Source organism: Mastigoproctus giganteus, chromosome 13, assembly GCF_048544385.1.
Source record: "Mastigoproctus giganteus isolate SK-2022 chromosome 13, ASM4854438v1, whole genome shotgun sequence".
NCBI classification, from domain to species: domain Eukaryota; kingdom Metazoa; phylum Arthropoda; class Arachnida; order Uropygi; family Thelyphonidae; genus Mastigoproctus; species Mastigoproctus giganteus.
The window spans coordinates 113,084,111-113,107,194 of NC_143587.1; the positions used below are offsets into that span (position 1 = coordinate 113,084,111).

Genomic DNA, 23,084 nt, shown 5'->3' on the forward strand with positions numbered 1-23,084 from the left:
TCTGTGTGACACCATGTCTCTGAAATCCCCACAACATCTGCCTTTGATGTTTTAAGCAATACCTCAAATTCATCAAATTTATTTACTAGACTCCTAGCATTGGTGTACACGCAAGTATACATGCACCTGTTCTTTTTCTTAGCTACCCTAACACAACCTATGGGTTTATTTGTACCCCAATGATTCCCAGCAGTCTCTGAAATATCCTGCATCTTATTTCCCAGGCTTCTGCTCATTCCAATAGAAGCAGTGCAAGAATCACTTTCACCTCTGCCAGTGGCTACTGTTAATCTATTAGTCCTTGTATCCCCCCAATCTACCAGTTTTCCGACCCACCTAACACAGCCTCGATGGCATCAGCAAACATTCTTGCACCCTTTCTATTTAAGTGTATCGACTGCCCTTAGTGTTGTACTACACTAAGGGCAGTGGAGAATGAAAAAGACCTGGGGTTAATTGTGCAGTCAGATATGAAGTTTTCTGAGCAGTGCAGAGAGACTGCTAGATCAGATCATGGGGTTTTATCAGTGATATACAGGAATTTTGCTAGCAGGGATAAGGAGGTGATTATTCCCTTGTATAAAGCAAGTCAGGCCACACCTTGGGTAAAGCAATAGGCAGTCCTCCATGAGTACAGGTCTGGAGGCCTCATTTTAGGATATAAAGCTGCTGGAACGATTAGAGAAGGGCAACGAGATTGGTGAATGGAATGAAGAGTTGCTGTTACCAAGAAAGGCTTGAGTTCTGCAAATTGCAGCATCTGCAGACTAGGCACCTGCGAGGTGATCTGATTGAGGTGCATAAGACAGAAGTAGACAAACATTTGGAGTGAATAGATAGGTGAAATGAGAAGGTTTTTTTTGGCTGATGTTATATAAGCTTGCTTTCTTGCATCATATGCCTCTGTTAATGCTAATGTGCTAGCTTTACACCATAACATCTCCATTAAGTGATTACATCAGCTGCTGTTAATCTGGAATGTTTGAACTTTTTCTGTAAGGTTTTCTTAATTGCATTCCCAAATTCACAGTTGGCAACATTCTGAAATAATGAAGGTCCAGCGGTGATGAGCCAAGATATGACTAAGTGTAAAATCGCTAACAAGAGTTGATGTGTCATGAGACAGGAGATTACCTTTGCCCTCAGCATTCTTTTGCTGATATTGAGGCTGTTGCTTTTGCAGATATCCTGGTACTTTTTGCACACAGTAAGCCATGCAGAAGTAAAAAATAAGCCAAATCACATACTGGTTAATTAATGGTGAATCCTTCACTAATTATCTTCAGGGCCTAAGGCAGGACTACTGCTTAAAGAACATCCTAACCTTTGTTGGCATCCAACTCTGAAACTGCTAAACCAAGTCTTCATCTATGCCAATAGACATTTTGCCACATCATGGGATCATTTCTTTTGCTAGCAATGGCAGTTATTCTCATTGCTAGTGAGGTATTTACTACTGCTTATGGCACAGAAAACTTCTAGACCATGTGATATTTGACAGACACTTGGAGCTAATCGCCAGTGTAGGATCTAATTACTGCTGTGGCACAAAACACCTTAATATCCAATATGCTAACATTAGTCAGTGAATGTCAATCCTCTGCGACTAGCATCTCTTTTGCACCCAACTGACATTGCTGCCTCTGGACTGTGCTCACTCACTGAAATCTTCTACTGACAAGAGTTATCCTCATGTGCTTGACCATGTATTACCCATCTTGCTGATTGCCAGCTACTTTCAGCTAATGTTTCAGCTGCATGAAAGTCTTTTACACCATGGGATTTAATCTGCTCTCGCTGCTGACAGCATGGAACGTTCTTTCATACTATGGGATGTACACTGTTCACACCATGGGATCTACACTGCTGACAGCATGGATGTTCTTTCATACTATGAGATCTACACTGTTCACACCATGGGATCTACACTGCTGACAGCATGGAATATTCTTTCATACTATGGGATCTACACTGCTAACAAATTGGGACATTTTTCCACTGTTGAATCTACTCTGCTGATGGTTAGCAACATTTTCCACACCATGGGATCACTTCTCTTGCCAGCACTGGCAGCTGTTCTAATGCTAGTGTGCGATTTGCTAGTGCAACTGGGCTGATGGCACAGAAAACTCTTCAACACCATGTGGTCACTCTGTTCAATGACACTGGCCAGCTACTGAATAGTGTGGTGCTGATGGCATGCAATATTCCCACAGCATGTGTTCTACTGGGCTGACTCCACTTGTTCACGTGCATTGTTGAAGAGGTCAATTTTGCCAATGCCACATTCTCTCTAATGTGGGATCTTGTCATGGCTATGAAAGACATCTGACCACTCTTTATGCTTTATACTTCTTTTTGGTACTTCCAGGGAGAAGCCTTTCCTTCTTCCACTACCCTATGACTGTCTTCCTGTACCCATGCTGATGAAGAAGCCTTTCCTTCTTCTGCTACCCTTTACTTCCTTCTTCCACTACTTATTATTATTAAATTATTAATTTGTTTTATTATTATTATATATTTTTTTTTGACTGGTGCAGCATAAGCCATAGGTTTCCTTGCACCATGTGGCCATTATTCCTCTCCTGTATTCCTTTCTTTAAATCTTTATGACTTACCTGTGTTGTGCTCTTGGCCAGATCTCAAGTAGCCACTTTAGTGATATTGCAGGTTAACTGATGGCCCACTTCCTAGTGGCAAGTATGAGAACAAGCCAACAGCTATAGTGGCGATGTCATCGGCACATGTAGCACAGTGGTTATAATCAGCATCCTCCCCACACTGGGTGGAAAAGATCTGAGTTCGAACCCTATCAATGATTCAAGGAATTTTTATGGGCCTTTTTCATATAGCTGAGTTATTTGGTCTCAGTCAAGGATAGTATGGCTTTTTCTTCTTGAAACTCGGGTTTTTCGATCAGAAAACAACAAATTGACTACAGGACACATGCAATTTAGAGACATATATATATATATATATATATATATATATATATATACAGTGCAATACACTTCAAGTTGCTGATGCACCTTGAATGTTTCATCTGTTGTTGTGCTGATAGCTTAAATAAATTCAAGGAAGAACTGGACAAACTTTTAGAAGGGGAAATGGATGTTTGAAATGGTTTATTTTTTTGGCTGATGCTACATAATCTTGCATCACATGCCTCTACTACTACTACCTAAACAACTTCAACTTTCCAACTACAACTTCAGAAATGTTTCCACAACACACAAAGCAGGCATGAAAAGCCAATGGCACAAGTAGCATGTAGAGGAAATACACAGATGCGCAATCACCCATAAAGTTTACAAGCTTATATAATAAAAAAGGTATTTTTTATTTGAAGACTTTTCATCATAAAAAGCTACATGTGTTGGTGAAAAGCGGAAGAGTAACTGTGTTGAGAATTATACTGCAACCGAATTCTCATTAGAAACTTTCAAATATTTTTACCTGGCTGTAAAAAATAAGATTAGTAGTTTAAGTGTTTCTAAACCCAGTTATAAAAAATCCAACCAGTCCAACATTCATGTTGTTCTCCCTTACCACTGCCAAATAACTAGATGATTATGTCATATCTTCACTAACATTGATGTCTCTATAATTTTTATAGACATATATGTATATACAGTGCAATACGGTTCAAAGTGCTGATGCACCTTGAATCTTTCATCTGTCGTTGTGGAAGCTGATAGCTTAAATAAATTCAAGGAAGAACTGGACAAACTTTTAGTAGAGGAAATGGATGTGTGAAATAAATTAATAAATTAGGAGCCCCCTTTTAACAAGTATAAAGAAACCCAAATTTATGACACTAAAGACATCAATAACATAGTTTATTTAATCAAATGTCAACCTGACTGTAATGCATGTTACATCGGGAGCGCTACTAATAAATTTGGATCATCCACTCGCAAACACACATACCTACTACAATGGCCATAGTTTTCAGACAAAGCAGTGAAATACTGAACTGTCTCAACATATACACACTAATAACCACAACCCCTCAGTTTATGCCACAACAACCATCGTCAAATTAAATTCAAATTATAAATTCCTCCTATACGAAACCCTCGTAATAGAATGGTATCGTCTCAACACCGATCTTGATGTCTTAAACACAAAACTTCCGGTTACCTTGTCTAACATTTGGAATCTCATGCGAATTAAATTACGTGTTCAGCAAAATATTTCGGGTACTTAAGATCTAAGCAACCCTTTCGCTCTTCTTTTTATTGCCAACTGAAGATGAATCTATCGAAGGTCCGTCATTCTCGACTATTGGCCTTATTCCTTTTTTTAATTTTTAATTTTAATTTCAGATAATTTTATTTTATTTATACAGCTTTGTAATTCGACAACCAGAGGACAATATGTGCACCCCTCCTCCTCCTCTAGGCTAAGTTTTTCAATTACTCTTTAAATTACAAACTTTTAGTAGAGGAAATGGATGTTGAAATAAATTAGGAGCCCCTTTTAACAAGTATAAAGAAACCCGCATTTACAAACTCCGTTTTTAGTTTAACCAATGATTTCTCACACTACTATTTCATGATTCATATAACCACAATGGATTATTGAGGTGAGTGCCACCTCTTTATTAAGCTTTGACTAAATGCATATTTCTTACCTCTAAATAGGCCTACAAGGCTGGGACAAACCATGTTGATGATTAAGCTTCACACCAGCCAGAAGATAAATAAATTCAATACACTAACTAAAAACACTTTATTTACAATAAAATAAGTATAAAATATATATTTATAATAAAAATAAAAATAAAAATATATAAATAACACTGATAAAATTTACTAAAAACCTAGAAATTAAAAGCGATAAAATTTGCCGTAGCTTTCGGAGGCAGCAGTCTCCTTCCTCAGCAGCATATGTCTACTGTGTGGCACATCCTTAAATAGCAGATCCACGGCACACATCACATGGTTCCACGGTTGCAATTTTCCATTTGTGCACCGGGACCGGAAATGGCTCGGGAGCGCGCTAGCTGAAACCGTTCATCACGTCCAAGAACGACGGTTTCCAGGAGGGGGTGTAGACGTACACCCCTATCCCTATTAATAGTATTGCTAGCTGCCCCAATACGTAAACTCTCAAGCCATTTACGGTCCCAGAGCCCCTGTGCATGATCTGTGATGACAGCATCCTCCGGGGAAATTTGATGTTGTTTCTCCCAGAAATGTTCAGCCACAGCAGACTTCCCATAATTTGTGGACTTTATTGCGTTTGCATGCTCCCCCAGCTGGTCTTTCAATCACCGCTCCGTCTCATTGTAAATGAGACGGGGGCGGTGTCTTTCAATCTTTCGAAAAAGATTGAAAGACAGGCTGGGAAATTTACTCATTTTATTGTAAATAAAGTTCTTTTAGTTACAGTATTGAACTTATTTATCTTCTGGCTGGTGTGAAGCTTAATCATCAACATACATATTTCTTGTTTGTACATTACCTATTTTGACTTTTGGGCCGTACTGTATATTTAATAAGAAAGAATTAAGCCAATTTTTTTTCCTTTTTACATTTGGTTATTTAATACATCATATAAAAAAACTACTCATCCTAATATTGAGAGAATAAGGAATAGTGCTAATTTCAGTGACATATATATATCTTCTCAGTCCATTAACATTCCTCTACAAAGCCTAAGATATGAATGAAATTCATCCACAGAACACAGTGCCCACAGAAACAATGGAGCAGTGCTGAAGATGACAGTAAATGTTAGCAAAATGATGCTAGTGGTGTCTCCTTCAATCCTGGAATAAAATGATAGATAAATAAAATTTAAAGATATTTACAGTGGCATCACAATTATCTGAAATTACGAGACAAGATAATTTTAGCTCATTTTCTAGTAAAATGAGAACAATAAAAATACACTGTTCTTATTTAAAATTTATATAAGTGTACCCAGTATGCAAATTAAATTTTATATAATTAGTCAAAAATTAAAAAGTATAGAAATTAGTATTAGTATTAGTAATGGCCGCATGGTGCAAGAAAGCCTATGGCTTATGCTGCACTAGCCAAAAAAAAAACAAAAAACAAAAAAAAAAACTAATAATTAATAAAAGAAAAGGAAATTAAACCTGTCATCCTATGCGTTTCCCTCACCCGAAGGTACTGTCCAGATGACCTTTGAATTACCCCAAACTGGCAGCCTCTACCACCCATGTAGGCAACTTATTCCAGTAATTTATAACTCGCTGGCTAAAATTAAACTTCCAATGCGAAGTAATTAGCATTAGTATCAGCAGAGGCACACGATGCAAGAAAGAAAGCCCACGCAGCAACAGCCGAAAAAAAAAAAAAAAAAAAAAAGCTTCCATCTCACCCCTCCACTCGTTCCAAATACCTGTCCAACCCAGCCCTAAACCTATTTATGATATCAACATCCTCAACAAAAGATGGAAGCGCGCTCAAACAACCAACCACCCGCCGGCCAAAGGCAAACCTCTGCACATCCACTCCACATTTTGGAGTGAAACAAACTGAAAATGAAGCTGACGTCTATACACCTGGAGATATTGAGTCCAGCCAACAATTGTTTTCAAAGCATGAATTCAATGATCTGGTAAGAGAATTAAATTTACCAAAGGAATCTGCAGAACTGCTTGGTTCTAGACTTAAGTCAAAAAATCTTCGAGCACATGAAAAGTTTTTCTCATGGTGCAGACAGATAACAAGAACAAGTTCCTACTCTTCTGAGGATGATTGTATGGTTTTTTGCAATAATATAAATGACTTAATGAACTATTTAGGAATTAATTACAATACTACACAGTGGAAAATCTTTACTGACTCATCAAAGAAGAATCTCAAAGGTGTGTTGCTCAACAACACACCTTTGACTCCACAATGGTAATAGATATGGGGCAATTCCAGTAGCTCACTCTGTGCATTTGAAAGAAATATATGAGAACTTGAAGAAGTCATTGACAAATATTTAGTAAGAGGAATGTGGTTGGTTGGTCTGTGCTGACTTTAAAGTGATAGGCATGTTACTTAGACAGCAATCTGGCTACACAAAAATGACTTGCTTTTTGTGTGAGTGGGCTGGGCAAGGAGTAAGCACTGGCATGTCAAGGTCTGGCAATGAAGGGTAGTTTGTTGCCTGGATCAAAGAACATAGTTCATAAATCAATGTTAGACAACAAACCATCCTTCTTGCACATCAGACTAGGTTTGATGAAACAGTTTGTGAAAGCTTTACCTAAGGAAGGTTCCTGCTTCAATTACCTTCATACTAAATTCCCATTGACGACCAAAGAGAAGCTAAAACAAGGTATTTTTGTTGGACCTCAAATTTGCAAACTGATGAAGAACCAAGAATTTGAGGGAGCTATGAATAAAAGAGAAACACAGGCATGGATTTAAGTCTGTTGTGTACTGTTATTTGTTATTTGGTTTTTAGGAGCATTAGCAACTAAGGCCATATTGCTCCGGGATATGCGGTGGTCGTTGTTTTTTTGTTTGTTTTTTTTGGTTTTTAGGAGCATTAGCAACTAAGGCCATATTGCTCCAGGAATACGCGGTGGTCATTCCCTTGACCTTTCCGCATCCTCCATATTTGGTGGTGACGGGCTCGAACCCCGGTCTAATCAAGAAGCGTGTGCTACGCACTGCTGCTCCTTCCCACCTGGCTACGGAGGCGCGGGGGGCTCTGTTGTGTACTTCTTAGGAAACAATGAGAATCCAGACTACAAGAATATAGATGAAAATACGTTGGCAAAATTCAAGAAGCTGGGTTGCAACATGAGTGCAAGGTAGATTTTTTAAACTCCCACATTGACTACTTCCAAGAAAACCTAGGTAGGATTGGTGAAGAACAGGACAAGATGTTTCACACCAGGACATTAAAGACGTGGAGATGAGGTCCCAGGGGAGGCGGAATGTTAATATTATAGCTCTAATTGCTGGATGCTGAAAAGGGACTGTAAAGTAGAAGGAGCTGCAAGAAAATTAAATAAATGAAAATTTGACCCGTGTTAGATCAGTTTTTAAAATGAGAGATGAGTGTTTAGTGGACTTTTTATCACACTGTCCTTTTTAATAGTGTTTTCAACATCTATTTAAATATAAAAGTGTGGTAAAAGTAGCATTTTGTTATAATTTCAGTGCACAAATTCTGCCAAAATTAATAAAAATTTGTGAAAAATCAAATTTTCTTTCATGACTTAATTGAAGAAATTCAGTCATGAAAAAGTCATTAATTTCATTAAGTCATGAAATTAAGTCTTTATTGAAGAAATGTGATGTGATAGAAACAAATGGGAGGCATTTTTGAAATCAGTATTAGAAAATTATTCAAAAACACTTTTCTGAGAAAACATCAATGAATATTTTTTAAAATGCAGAGTGGTGTATCATAGGCACAAAACGGAGTAAGAAATGGAGATCAGAATAACTAAATTCAATTATAAAATATGACTACAATTTCTACTATCTACATAAATTAATATAAAAGCTATGCACTTTTTAATAATTATTATTTTCATTTCATAATTTAATTATAAATTATGAAAGAGTAAGTGCGAGTGCTTTAATGGGAGATTTAAATCTGTCTCTCATGGACTGGTGCAAATGCAAGGAAAACTCACCATTGGGGATTGTTATTTGTACTGATTGGAACTGTGTTAATGACACTGCCCGTCAGCCACTGAAATTACCTAAGGAAGCATGCTTGGTGCTTAAAATAAGTTGAGTGGCAGATATCAATGTAGACAAGAAATGATTAGGTTTGTGTATTAGTTCATTAATATTTACTTATGAAACTACAATATGATAACAATATGATGCATAACTTCCATGTACCTCCATGAACACCAATACGAACAGTGATATGGAGTCAAAAAAGAAGGCAAATGGCATCTTGGTAAACAGTATTAGAGGATCGAGAGGCAGAAGTCAGGATGACTACAAGAGGGTGAAAATACAGTAAACTCATTAAAATCCAACACCCTCAGGGATTGAGAACTGAGAATGGCTGGATTTTAGAAAGGCATACTTAATGGTTGAGCAGTTTAACCAAAGCACATTTCAACGAATATTAAGTACTAACAAACTGAACCTAATGGCATCTATACACATTTATAATAACTAAAAGGTAGTGCTACTGGTTACAGATATAAATAATACTCAATTTGCTAAATGTAAACAGACGACAATAAACAAAGTCACAGAAAATGTTGTCTATAATGTCAATTTTAAATGCACATGCCTGTTACAGTATCAGACAAAATATCAGTACATGTGCTGCAGAAAAAAAAGTACTTTCAAACTGGAGGTTAAAAAATATATATTCTTATAAGTATGCGCACATCGGTAAGTCACTGTTTGTGGAAGAGATTAACTATAGATTTAATGAAGCATACATTTTTTCAACTATATTCACAATGATCATTCTCTGTATCTCTTTGCTCTAACCTGTTCTAAAGTGACGTCCATCCAACTGGTAACCAGCCACATTTTTAATTTGCAAGAGAAGTAATTTGCTAAGTTTGAAAAGTTATATGGCCTCAAAACAGGGCCTAACTTGAGAATATGCATGCCCTAGGAAAAAAAAAAATTTTGGGGTCCCTGTAAAAATGTTTATTATGAAATGACATTAATGTTTTTAGATTAATAATAATAACGATAAATGTTAGGTTTTGGTGCCATTTTGTGAAGTCATGGCACCAATGGCACATTCAAAAAGTCTTCTTGTCAATAATTCTTGCTTGAAACTGATTTTTAAATTACTGACATTATACTATTCTGCTCTAAGATGAGGTGGCTGTTTGTTCAATACCATACAGTTGAATACTTGTTATTTGATACAGATCAATGTATTTCACAAAACAAAAATTAATTTGTGGAATATCAAACACAGAAAGGTGACTAATTAGAATATATTAGTTACTTATATGGCAAAATAAGATGTTTAGCATTAGCATTAGCATTAGTAGAGGCATTTGATGCAAGAAAGCAAGCTCATGCAGCATCAGCCAAAAAAATTAAAGTAAAATAAATAAATAAAAAATAACCACTTCCACTTCATCCCTCTGTTCGTTCGAAATACCTGTCCAGCCGAGCCTTAAACTTATTTAGGCTATCAACTTCCACGACAAGGGATGGAAGTCTGTTCCACCTACCAACCACCCGCTGGCTAAAGGCAAATTTCCACACATCTATCCTACATCTGTCTTTCCTCAATTTGAATTTATGCCCTCTCAGGTGATTATTCTGAGCAAGAGGAAGAATCCCATCAGCATTGAGCATGCTCAAACCATTCAAGTCTTTGTACACCTCTATCAGATCACCTCGCTGCTGCCTAGTCTCCAGACACTGTAATTCGCAAAACTTAAGCCTTTCTTCGTAAGAGCACCCCTTTGTCCCATTCACTAATCTTGTTGCCCTTCTCTGTACTCGTTCCAGCAGCTCTACATCCTTGTTGAAATGAGGCCTCCAGGCCTGTATACAGTACTCTAGGTGTGGCCTGACCATTGCCTTATACAAGGGAATAATCATATCCATATCCCTGCTAGAAAAATTCCTATATATCATAGACAATACGCCATGAGCTACTCTTGCAGCCCGTCTGCACTCTTCAGAGAACTTCATATCTGCCTGCACAACCACCCCCAGGTCCCTTTCATTCTCTACCACTGTCAGTGTAGTACCACAGAGTTGATACGTTGCTCTGGGGTTGCTGTTTCCCATATGTAGTACTTTACATTTGTCAATGTTAAACTTCATTTGCCACCTCTCAGCCCATCTGCTCAAACTTTCCAGATCCTGTTGCAGCAGCAGCATAGTGTCAGTAGTGTCCTTGACAACCCTGCCAACCTTCGTATCGTCTGCAAACTTGGACATTAAGCTTGATATACCATCATCAATATCATTTATAAATACAGAAAACAATAAAGGACCCAATACCGAACCCTGAGGGACTCCACTAATAACATTAGTCCACGATGAGCAGTGTCCATTGATTACCACTCTCTGTTTTCTCCCCCTCACCCACCCCTTTATCCACAGCAGAAATTTGCCTCCAATGCCACACTGCTCCAATTTGTGCAGCAGTCTTCCATGTGCAACAGTATCAAAAGCCTTTCTAAGATCCAAGTATATAATATCAAAGTTATTCCCTGCATCCAGTTCTTTTGTGACTGCATCATAGTATCCAATCAAATTGGTCAAGCAAGGCTTCCCCTTAACAAAACCATGCTGTGTCTGAGCTATAACTGAAGTCTTGTCTAGATGATCCTGCAGTGCTTCTTTAAGCAGTGCCTCCATTAATTTTCTGGGAACAGAAGTTAAACTCACAGGTCTATAATTACTTGTGTCAGCCTTTGATCCTCCTTTGTGAATTGGGGTCACATTTGCACATCTCCAGTCCATGGGTACCTCTCCTGAGTCCAAGGAAGCTCTCATAATTATGGCTAAGGGTTTGCTTACTTCCATTGCTGCCTCCTTTAATATAACTGGATAGATTCCATCCACCCCAGGTGCCTTTCTTGTGTTTATCTTCAACAATTTCTCCTCCACTTTACTCTCAGTTATTACAAGATTCTCTAGCTTACTGCCAGAGTTGAATACACCTCTGGCATTCCCCTCGCTGAATAACTCCTCATGTGTGAATGTCGATGCAAAATATTCATTTGGTTTGTTAGCTACCTGAGCAGGATCATCAACAGTTGACCCATCGATATCAAGTGGACCAATCTGATTCATCCCCTTCCTTCTAGAGTTTACATAAGTAAAGAACTCTTTGATGTTTTTCTTCGCATCCTTTGCCAAGGATTTCTCGTAATCTGCCTTCGCCTGCCTAACCTCCTTTGTAACTTGGTTACAGATCAACTTGTATCTATCATAGGCTTCTGTGTCACGTGTTAATTTGTATGTATCCCATGCATTTTTCTTCTCTGCCATATGCCTCATTAGTTCATCTGACATCCATTTAGGCCTAAACCTTGAACAATATTTCTTAGTTGGTATGTAAAGCCTAGTAGCTTCCAAGATAAGTTCTTTGAATGCTTCCCATTTTGAATTTGCTGTTGGTAACATCATCAGTTGATCCCACTGTATAGAATTTAAATACTGTCTCAGTCCACCGTAGTCGCCTTTACGAAAGCAATAACCCTTCCCTTTACCCCTAATGGTAGTTACCTGTTTGAGTAAATCCCACTTCAGAACACTGTGATCACTGCCACCTAGTGGTTCATTTATCTGCAGATTCTTAATGCCTGAAGAATCACTACTGATAATCAAATCAAGAGTATTACTCCCTCTAGTTGCCTCCCGAACATGCTGATGTAGAAAACAATCATCCAATAAATCCACAAAAGCCTTGCTAGTGTGTGAGTGACCAGCCCACAAATTCCAGTCAATATCTGGGAAATTAAAATCCCCCATAATAAGACTCTGCGATTTACTGGCCCACTCTATTTCTCTGTACAGTTTCTTATTATACTCATCAGAGTCATTTTGCCTATAGCACACTCCTACTCTCAATTTTGATCTCCCAATGCTTATGTCACACCAAACTGACTCGACACTGCACTGTCCAGCGATGCCGACTGGCTTCACTTCCTTGAATTTTATGTGTTTCTTAACTAATAGCATAACCCCTCCTCCCTTCCTATCCTGTCTATCCTTTCTGTAGACATTGTACTCCCCAAATTCCAGTTCTGCATTCCTTATATCTGTGTGACACCACGTCTCTGAAATCCCAACAATATCTGCCTTTGATGTTTTGAGCAATACCTCAAATTCATCAAATTTATTTACTAGACTCCTAGCATTGGTGTACACGCAAGTATACATGCACCTGCTCTTCCTCTTGGCCACCCTAACACAACCCATGTGTTTACTTGTACTCCAATGATTCCCAGCAGTCTCTGAAATATCCTGCATCTTATTTTCTTATATTCTGAAATATCCTGCATCTTATATTCTTAATGTCATATTAGTGGCAACGTATACAACAATATCACCTTTTGTGCCTTAAAAGACGATATCTGCTCTACAACATCATCATCAACTTTTTCCCCTGGCAGCCATACCCTGGTTCTATTCCACCTATCTTTTTTGCACAATATATTTCCCGTTTCCCTGCCAATAGAGTCACTGACAACAACGAGCTCCTGTAGAACCAGCGCATTCTGCCTTAGGGATTGCTGCCGTGTTGCCTGATGATCAAGTGATGATATGTGGCGTTAATGTGGGTAGCTGAGAGCGTGATGGGACCCCAATTTAAAGGATGGCGTCCATCCTGTTCTTTCAAGCTCCCATAAAGGCCCATAACAATGCTGAGTTGGCACCCAATACGCTCACACTCTTTACATCGAACACACACACAAAGACATCCCTCTTGGAAATATCATGTCTCATTCCTGAACGCTTTGCAAATATCAAATAAGCAGTACATTTCATAAGGCTGTGATTCAGAGGACAACCTCCGCCCACAGTTCTCCCCCCAAGCCACAGCACTCCCACTGCCTTGAGCCTTTTGCTTTGCTGCTCTGGTCTGAAACATGATATTGGTGCAATTTCAATATAATTTTAAAAAATTACACTAAACTTTATCACGATGCAGTAAAACACTATGCACTGGTTATGCTACGAAGTTTACGTTATTGAATATTTCAATATATATTTCTATTTATATATATATATATATATATATATATATATATATATATATACACTGTGCTGCCACTTTATTAGGTAAACCCCTGCTGTGCACACAAATGGTTTGTCCCACAGCGTTGCAAGTCACATGCACATGACCACAGTTGTGGATATAAATGCAGCAGAAAAACCTTTCTAGTATCAGCTAAACGTACAAACCGTAGCAAGAATGGGAGAAAGGAGTGTTTCTTTTCTTTTTTTTTTAGTTGTTGGCACGTCAGCTTTTGTGGCCATATTGCACCTCCCAAGGTTTTTGCATTTTCTACTCTGATCCAAGCCCGAGGCAGAACTCGAACCTACGACCTTTGGATTGCCAGGCTTTACCCACCCAGATAGCCTGGTCAGCCAAGGAGTGATCTATCGGACTTCGAACGTGGCATGGTATTAGGTGCAAGACGTGCTGAACAAAGCATCTCTGAAACGGCAGTTCTCCTGAACTTTTCACACACCACAGTTTCAAGGGTGTAGTAGTAGTGGCGGCATGTGATGCAAGAAAGCATGTGTATGAGCTTATGCAGCATCAGCCAAAAAAAAAAAAAAAAAAAAAAAATCACACCATTCCCTCCAAATGCCTATCCAGTTCCTCCTTAAATTTATTCAACCTATCAACTTCCACAACGAGAGATGGAAGTTTGTTCCAGCAATTAACCACCCGCTGGCTAAAGGCAAATTTCCGCACATCTATTCTACATCTGTCTTTTCTTAATTTGAATTTATGCCCCCTTAGGTTCGTAATCTAAACAAGTGGAAGGATTCCATCAGAATTCAGTGTGCTCAACCCATTCCAGGCCTTATATACCTCAATCAGATCACTGCGCAGGTGCCTAGTCTCCAGCCACTGCAATTTGCAGAACTTAAGCCTCTCTTGGTAAGAGGATCCCTTCATTCCCTTCACCAATCTTGTTGCCCTTTTCTGTACCCGCTCAAGTAAATCTACATCCTTCCTAAAATGAGGTCTTCAGACCTGTACACAGTACGCAAGGTGTGGCCTGACCATTGCCTTATACAGAGGGACAATCACCTCCTTTTCCCTGCTAGCAAAATTACTATATATCATTGACAAAACACCATGACCTGCCCTGGAAGCCTGTCTGCATTGCTCAGAAAACTTCATATCTGACTGCACAATTACTCCCAGGTCTTTTTCATTTTCTACCACCTTAAGTGTAGTACCACACAGTTGGTATGTTTCTCTGGGGTTACTTCTACCCATATGCAGTACTTTGCATTTGTCAAGGTTAAACTTCAGTTGCCACTTCTTAGCCCATCTGCCCAAATTATCTAGATCCTGTTGCAGTAGCACACTGCCATTACTGTCATTAACAACCCTGCCAACCTTTGTATCATCTGCAAACTTCGACATTAAGCCTGATATACCTTCATCAATATCATTGATAAATATACAAAATCGAGAATTGTGCAATGAACAGGAAACAGAAAGTTCCTGGTGCATCATGTCGATGGAAGGCTCAGAATTTGGCGAAAACAACACAAATCCATGCACCCGTTATGTCTGACGACTACTGTGCAAGGTGGTGGGGGCAGTGTTATGGTCATTGTCATATTCCAAGAATACGACAATGACTTTTCTTTGCTGCAGTGGCCCACTCAGTTCCCTGGATCTCAATCCTATTGAACATTTTTAGGGTGAGCTGGAAAGGGCTGTTCGCTGCAGGCCTACACCTCCATCGAATCTCAAGGAACTGCGTGACACACTCATGTCTGCACGGTACTCCATTCCTGAACAACATTTTCAGCTTCTTGTTCAATCCCTGCCTAGAGTTATATGCCTAGAGCTTAAGTTATATGATTTTGTGTCTCCTACCAAGTTAACGTCATATGAATTCCATACCTCCCATCAAGTTTAAGTAATGTAAGTTATAATGTTGCATTTGTAAATTCTAAGTAGTTATAATAAATTTAATTATTTTCAACCTAATTCAAACCCTCGCATGACCCATTTGTGATACTATATCTAAGCCAAATTACTGATACTAAAAGTTCTATGAATATTAATGTCATATGTTATGGACTACATGATAAAGCTAAATTATTAAAACATGTATATAGGCTATAAATTATAGTTTACAATCCTGTCTGGATAATAATCACACTGGTACAAGCTATGCAGAATCAGTACTAAAACAATGGTGGCAGAATTCAAAAGTTCTTATTGATACAACCCAATGCCATCATAAGTTGACTGTGGTGTTTTATGCAATTACAAAGGGCAAATAAATAATAAATACATCAAATTAATCAGGAAATCACAAAAAACTGCGCTACTAAATTTAAATGAAAAGTTAGAGAAAAACGATAATTTCAAATCAATAAATAAAATTCCACTTAGGAGCTTTTGAAAAACGTGTAGCTCCCTTAGCCTCGGCAGCAAATTCATAGTTATCTCTGATGTATATTTTGAAAGTCATTTTGCTGATGTGAAACTAAGACTGTGGAAAGGTGTGCTTGTGCTCTCTCTCAAGACCTTAAGCAGCTCATTCAGTCTTTCCTCAGTAGTCACAGTTCTATACTTGGCTGGCTGGGTTCACTGCACAGCACTTTGTGTTCCCTAAACTGAACTGGTCATTGGCCCTTAACAGTTTATAGTACTGTCATTCGTAATTTTGATGACTAAAAGTAATGTAGTCAGCCAAGAATATATATGCCTGTTTGATAAAATTTGCTTTTATAACATAAACAGCCATTTTTAACGTATCATTGGTCGAATTCAGTAACATGATGAACTCTAGTCCCATTCATAACTAAAAGATTACGAATAGTTTCACATGGAGTCAATATGTGTAGCCTGGAATTTCAAAAACAGATAGTTGGGAAAGGAACTGGCCAAACCTGTGTTAAACTAGGAAACAAGCTTTCGTAAACGTGACCCGAACAGATGCAAAGTGTATTCATGATTTAACTGTAATATAAGGTACTATGGATCCTTTTCAGTTAAATGTACCTTTTTAATATTCAAAATCATATTTTGAAATTTTATGTTTTGGAAAGCTACTGAGTTTGAGTCATAAAAATGAGAGAGAATTTATTTTATCATTATTAAAAAACATAAACAGTAACAAAATTCACGTCAATAATGCACAGTGAACCATATCACAAGCTACTTTCTAGTCTAGCATACCGTTAAACTAAAGATATAAATAATGAAGTTCAAAAAGGCAAAATAATTACAATATAAATTGTAAATGTTTTTAAGTTTTGTAAAAATCATCATGGTTTAGTGACTGGCGTGCACACGCACGAAAAGATTGCAAATTATTCAATTATTCCCAATGATCTGAAACAACTACTCTACAAAATCTAAATTAAGATAAAAATAAAATATAAAAATTCACTACATAAAATGACAAAAACAAAAATATACCATCTATGTAAAACAGAGGTTCCCAACCCATGAGTCTCGACCCCTTTGGGAGTCACAGAAGAAGTCTGAGGGGGTCGTGGGGAAGTAAGAAATAAGACCTAAACATAATATTTTTATCATATCGCTTGACATTGTAGTTACTAAAATGTCGACAATATAATTGGCAACATTCCTTTGAGACCCCCATCGTAGCTCCTACAATGTCATGCATTAATTTTGGCTGTGTCCATTGCCATTTATGGGCCCCCTCAAAGTATGGGCCCTAGGCACATGCTTAGTTTGTAATAAACTAGGCATGTGCCTAGTTCATGCAAACATAAGATTTTCGCAGGATTATTGTCCTTTCATCAGTTTTTACAGCTAGAAAGATTTAAGTTGCATTTATAAAGCAATGGTATTAATTTTCATACAGAAAAAATACACCCTGGCATTGCACTGCTTTCAAATAGAAGGCCTTCTGTAAAGTTAATTGGCCATTTGTTTAAAAGATGAGAATGCTATAACAGCCTATTTCAATTCCTTTTAGATGGCAGGTATTCTTTAGTAGCAACACTTGGACAAAAAAGATAGCTTTATCTCTATTACACCTCTGAAAATTGATATCAAATACAGTATGACAGCTCACTTCAAGCAACTGTTTTGTAACTAGAGGCCACCTACTATCTGATGAAGTGCCAGTTAGTCCTGAAATAGGATGTCATAACCACCTCATCTTTTAAACAATGGCCAGTTTACCTTTTTGGCAAGGACATCAGTTTAACAGTAGTGCAATACCAGGGAAACTCACTGAAAAGGCAAAGTTTGTTTTACTGTAAGAGGACAAGTTAGGCCAGCAAGCATCTTATAATGAGAGAACCGATACCCTCTTTTGTATGGATTCTTAAAGTCAACGCAATTGTTGATGAGTGCTGATTACTTTCTTAATATTTCTGTCTGTAAAATTTGGTGTAATTTATCAAAGAATTCTGGATCATAAAGTGTCAGATTTTAAAGAATTATGGTTTGTAAAGTGCCAGAATTTAAAGAATTATGGGTAGAAATATCAGATTTTAAAGAACTCTGGATTGTGAAGTGAAATTTTACAACAAAGTTTATGGTATTAGGCAATTCAACACCCCCTTCCCATTGAAAAAACTTCAACAAATGCACATTATTCCCAAAATTATGAACTTAAAGTAATCAACTAATACAGAAGCAATGCCAAAAATTTGTCATTAACTGAAATCATCAAGCAGACCCAGAGGAGCTGATAACCTCATCACTCTATCATTTTCTAGAAAATGTGTCAAATTACCTGAATTGCAAACAAAAATGAATTTAATGGACAATTTCAATGCCACTGAACAGTAGCAAATGTTATCCCTCTATGCAAATAATTCTAAAAATATTGTATAAATTCTAAGGTATTCTAGATATTCTAAATTCTATATAACTTGGCCATCAAACCTAGCTAAGGAGTATGTATTCAAATATTGCCTCATTTGTTATTAATATATATAATACTGTTGTTCTTTATAATGTGTACAAATTTTTATTAATTTTGGCTGCTAGTTACAAGGCTATGAAAGGCTCATCTGTATTCTGTATCTTTAACAATAAATGATTATTTATCATTACCATATGAACTGGAGAATTATTGCAAAAGCCCAAGTATTGCTGATTTGCTAAAAATCCCCAATCAACTTTCTTTAGTAGGGAAGGAAGGAGGGGGGGTGGAATGTTTTTTTCACACACTGGCAACTATGTTGCAGTGGCCCTGTATATGTTTCTTTTATTTTAATCATCACTTAGCAATTTCCAAACTTACCTGGATAGTGGTGACTTAACACAAACATACATCCATACAACAACTATAAAGACTCCAGTCATTTCCCTATAAGTAAGAAATAAAAATACTTCTTAAATCACATATAACTTTGACCACTTTCAGGAAAGCATTATGTTATTTAACAACATAATAACAAAATCTGATAAAGTAACGATCTAAAGTTTAAACTATAAGTATTTTTATATATTAAAAAATTATGCATTTTATAAGATAACATTTATCAACAAGATAAGATATGGTCATTTTCTTACCTTCCTTCTTCAAATGTAAGTGGATTAACCATAGCCATCTGTGAAATGATCAGGTGGCCAAACTGCAACAGCAAATAAAGAAAAAGTGCTAAACATCCAGTTATGTGCAGCCAGCAGACTGCATGCCACACTGTTTGTCCTAATCGAAATTAAATAATACAAAGTGTAAAGTAAATATGTGATTCACAGTAGTATAACAGCAAATATAATAACAATACAGTATATGGGTCATTCAAATGAAACATTTTTTTGGAATAAACAGTTCAACAATGCAACTGGTTAAAAGTAAGAACCCAAGCATTAAGACATTAATCCCACTGTGTCACCATGTACACCCAGAGGCTCACATCTGGTGAGTATGGGCTTGGCACACCCAGGGTCCTGAGCTGGATATCATCATTCTTCTCTTTCTTGGTGATATCCCCCCCCTCTCTCTTTCAGGTTAACTCGGGAATTTTTTTTTGGCTGGTGCGGCATAAGCCTTATTATTATTAGCTATATGGTGCTTCCTTGCACCATATAGCTAATAATAATAATAAGACACATTCTAGGCATAGAATGCCACTGGCTGATGGAGAAAACAATATATGAGATGGTGAGATGGATTTATTGTTTATCCAAACTACAGAGTTATTACCTTACCCTACATTACAAATTAAAAAACGAATGTTGCTAAATTATAATTTATTTTTGCAGAAAATAAAATATACAAAGAGAAATTAATTATAATTCAAATTCCCTCCATCTGCATCCAGAAACTGAAATAATGACTTTATTTGTATTTTTGAAAAGAGAAAACCATACTTAAAGTGTGAATGTCAAAGTATTAAGCTTAATTAGAATGCCACCCATAACCAACTTCACTTTACAAAAAAGTTTGCAGAAAAGGTTTAATTACAAAATGCTGATTTAATAAGCAAAGTAATTTTGTCCACTTTCTCATTCTTCTCAAAAAAAAGAATGAGAAAGGCCATCTGCCCTACCTCCAAACAACTGGAAAGCTGGTTTGTATTGGTTGTTAAAAAGGATAGGACCTCCCTTTGTGAATTTTATGGGGGGACAGAATTTGTAGTTTCACTACTACTACTACTACTATAAAATAAAGATTCAGTGTTACAGTCTAGGAGAGAAAAGTCAAATTTACTATTCATAAACTTATAAATATCAGAAAAATCTTAGTGCAAGATATGTAATACCCTTGAAGGCAACACGGATTCTACATACTTAAGCGACACTATAATTTAATCAAATCAAAGCTAATTTATTAATGTGATAAACTTTCAAAGAAAACTAAAAATCTGGATAAAAACTGAATGTGAGCAGCAGGGTTTTAGCACATACTGTTTACTTATTTTATTTATTTTTTTTTAAATATATAAATTCCAGAAAGGTACTGTCAAATATAAAGATTATAACTGGAATCAGCAATTCAAAATGTTGTGTTTCACATGTTCCACTGATTTAAAATTAAAGAAATGTGATTTTGTCTTTCACTAAGTAATTTTAACAAGATAAAATCCTAAAATGTTGATATTTAAATAAATTCATAATTTTCAATAAAATCCAAGTATGGATATCAAATTTTTATATGTTAGAAGCAAATTTATAAAACAGAAAAGTTTGTACATGTATTCTTACCTGCGATGAAAGGGCAGAATGTAATATTAGATGTCAGTACTGCAGGTACTCCATACACTGGCTGAAAAACCAAAAAATTGACAGTGTAAGGCATACGAAAGCAACAAGACCCAACCTAAAATAAAAATATCAGATATATTAATTTATTTATTTTAATTTCATTCATCCATGCAGGCAGGGATAAATAAAACTATCTCTAGTGTATTATAGATCGATATGCAACAAAACTATTTTTAATATAATAAGCATAACTGAATGGAGAAAAATGTTTAACTGCTTAACATTAGAACAGAACATTGAAAAACAAATCCAAAGTACTTTGTGACATGGAGTGCAACACCATTCAGGCTTATAATTAGATTTTTTTTAAAATTAAGCTGAAAGCGTTCCAGTTGTCAAACTTCTAAAAAGAAGTTTTTTAATATGCTAAAATGGCCACTTCTGATTACAAGTTTGAACATAATTGCTGCACCAAATGTCAGAAATTTTCCCATTTGGGCATTAACTGCAGATAAGGAGTTTCAAATCTGCATGATCCAACAAATAGAGATTTCAGTCGGTGGGTGCATTACAGAAGTTGACAATTAGCCCCATTATTGTCTATTCCAGAGGTAGCCAACTTTTACCGGTAGTGTGCCATATATTATGTTGAAAATGTGTCACGTGCCACCTGAAGGGTAATCTGGAAACTACCAGAATCAAATGCCTCCTTTCCCCATTGCTGGTACATACCTAGCATAACCAAATTTATTTTTTGCTAACTAAATAAAGGAATTTTATGATTTTTTAGAGGAATTTAAGTGATTGTAATATAAAAAATTAAAACAATTTTACATTTATAAAATAAATTTAATATACAGTAAGTTAAAGAATAAATGTCATCCTTATAGAATCAATATCACCAAGTAAGACTTCTGGTTTTTCCGGTTTTATATTTTTATAGAAGTAAAAAACTTAGGTTCAAACTTTAAAAGTGAAACATAAAGAATTAAGTAGTGAACAAACAGAACTTTCTAGAAGCACTTCACAAAGCTATCAGGATAGCACTATTATATATTAAGTGCCAAAGCTACTAAGGATATAAGGCATCGGTATATTGGGTTTAAGTTGTGTACATTCAGTGGTCAATTTGCCTGGTTGATGGGTGAAAAACAAAGTTTCTGGGAGATAAAAACCATGCAACCCTCACCTGAGACAGTCTAACTCAGCCACATTACGAAAAAAGACCATAAAAATTCCTCGTCATTGATAGGATTTGAATCTAAGACTTTTGCCAGCTGGTGACTATCAGGACAGAAAGACAGAACCCCTTAAGAATAAGTATAAGCCAACAGTCAGATCGGCAGGAATTAAAACAGCCAGAGTGCAAATGACCGAAAGGGTGGATATTAGAAAAACTTTCGATAAGTAAAAGACACTGTAAACAATGGAATCTGAACACTTATAATACTGACAGTTTAGACAAATAGGAGAAAGCAGCCACTCAAAAGCAATAGTTATCACTGGACAATTTGTAAGGAATAAGGAATAGGACATTTGAAAGTAAAATATATATGTAAAATTTTCAAGCGAAATTGAGGAATGTGGAAAGTGTGCATGGAATGGAGTTGGGTCTGATTTTGAAGAGTGAAGATGTAGTTTTAAAAGTGTGCATATTGTACCTACAACATTCTGTTCCTTTGCCTCAGATAAAGAAAACAAATGGAAATCAGCATTAGCATTAGTAGTGGCAAATATGATGCAAGAAAGCAAGCAAGCTTATACAGTCAAAAACAAAAGCAAAAACTTTAAAAAAAAAAAAAAAAAACTTCCTAAACCACCTGTCTATCCCCCCCCCTCTGATAATTTTTCTAGTTCTTCCTTGAATTTATTTAAGCTATCGACCTTGAATTTATTTAAGCTATCGACCTTGAATTTATTTAAACTATCGGCTAAAGGCAAACTTCCACACATCTAATCTGAAACCATTCTTCCTCAAATTGAATTTGAGCCCACCTTATGGGTGTAGTCCAAGCAAGAGGAAGGATCCCATCAGCACTGAGCTTGCTCAATCCATTCAAAGCCCTATATCAGATCACCTCACAGGTGCCTAGTCTCCAGATGCTGCAATTTGCAGAACTAGAAACCTTTCTTGGTAAGAGCATCCCTTTGATCCCCTCACCAATCTCATTATGCTTCACAGCATTGATTACAGCAGCTCTATATCCTACTTAAGAGGCATCCACACATGTATGCAATACTCAAGATGTGACCCAAACAGTGCATTATAGAATGGGTTAATAATCTCCTTA

At 36.7% G+C, this 23,084-nt stretch overlaps 1 protein-coding gene across 1 annotated transcript in view; it reads right to left on the bottom strand.

Annotated features, from left to right (window-relative positions):
* Positions 1 to 5,634: 5,634 nt before the first annotated feature.
* LOC150076371 (transmembrane protein 220-like) overlaps positions 5,635 to 23,084 on the bottom strand; it is an 81,736-nt gene continuing 64,286 nt past the window's right edge. The window contains exons 4-7 of the mRNA XM_090387336.1: positions 20,794 to 20,854; positions 19,156 to 19,294; positions 18,884 to 18,949; positions 5,635 to 5,776 (exon numbers count right to left, since the gene is read on the bottom strand). Of these exons, the coding sequence (XP_090243462.1) occupies positions 5,635 to 5,776; positions 18,884 to 18,949; positions 19,156 to 19,294; positions 20,794 to 20,854 (408 nt within the window). The remainder of the gene's footprint in view (positions 5,777 to 18,883; positions 18,950 to 19,155; positions 19,295 to 20,793; positions 20,855 to 23,084) is intronic.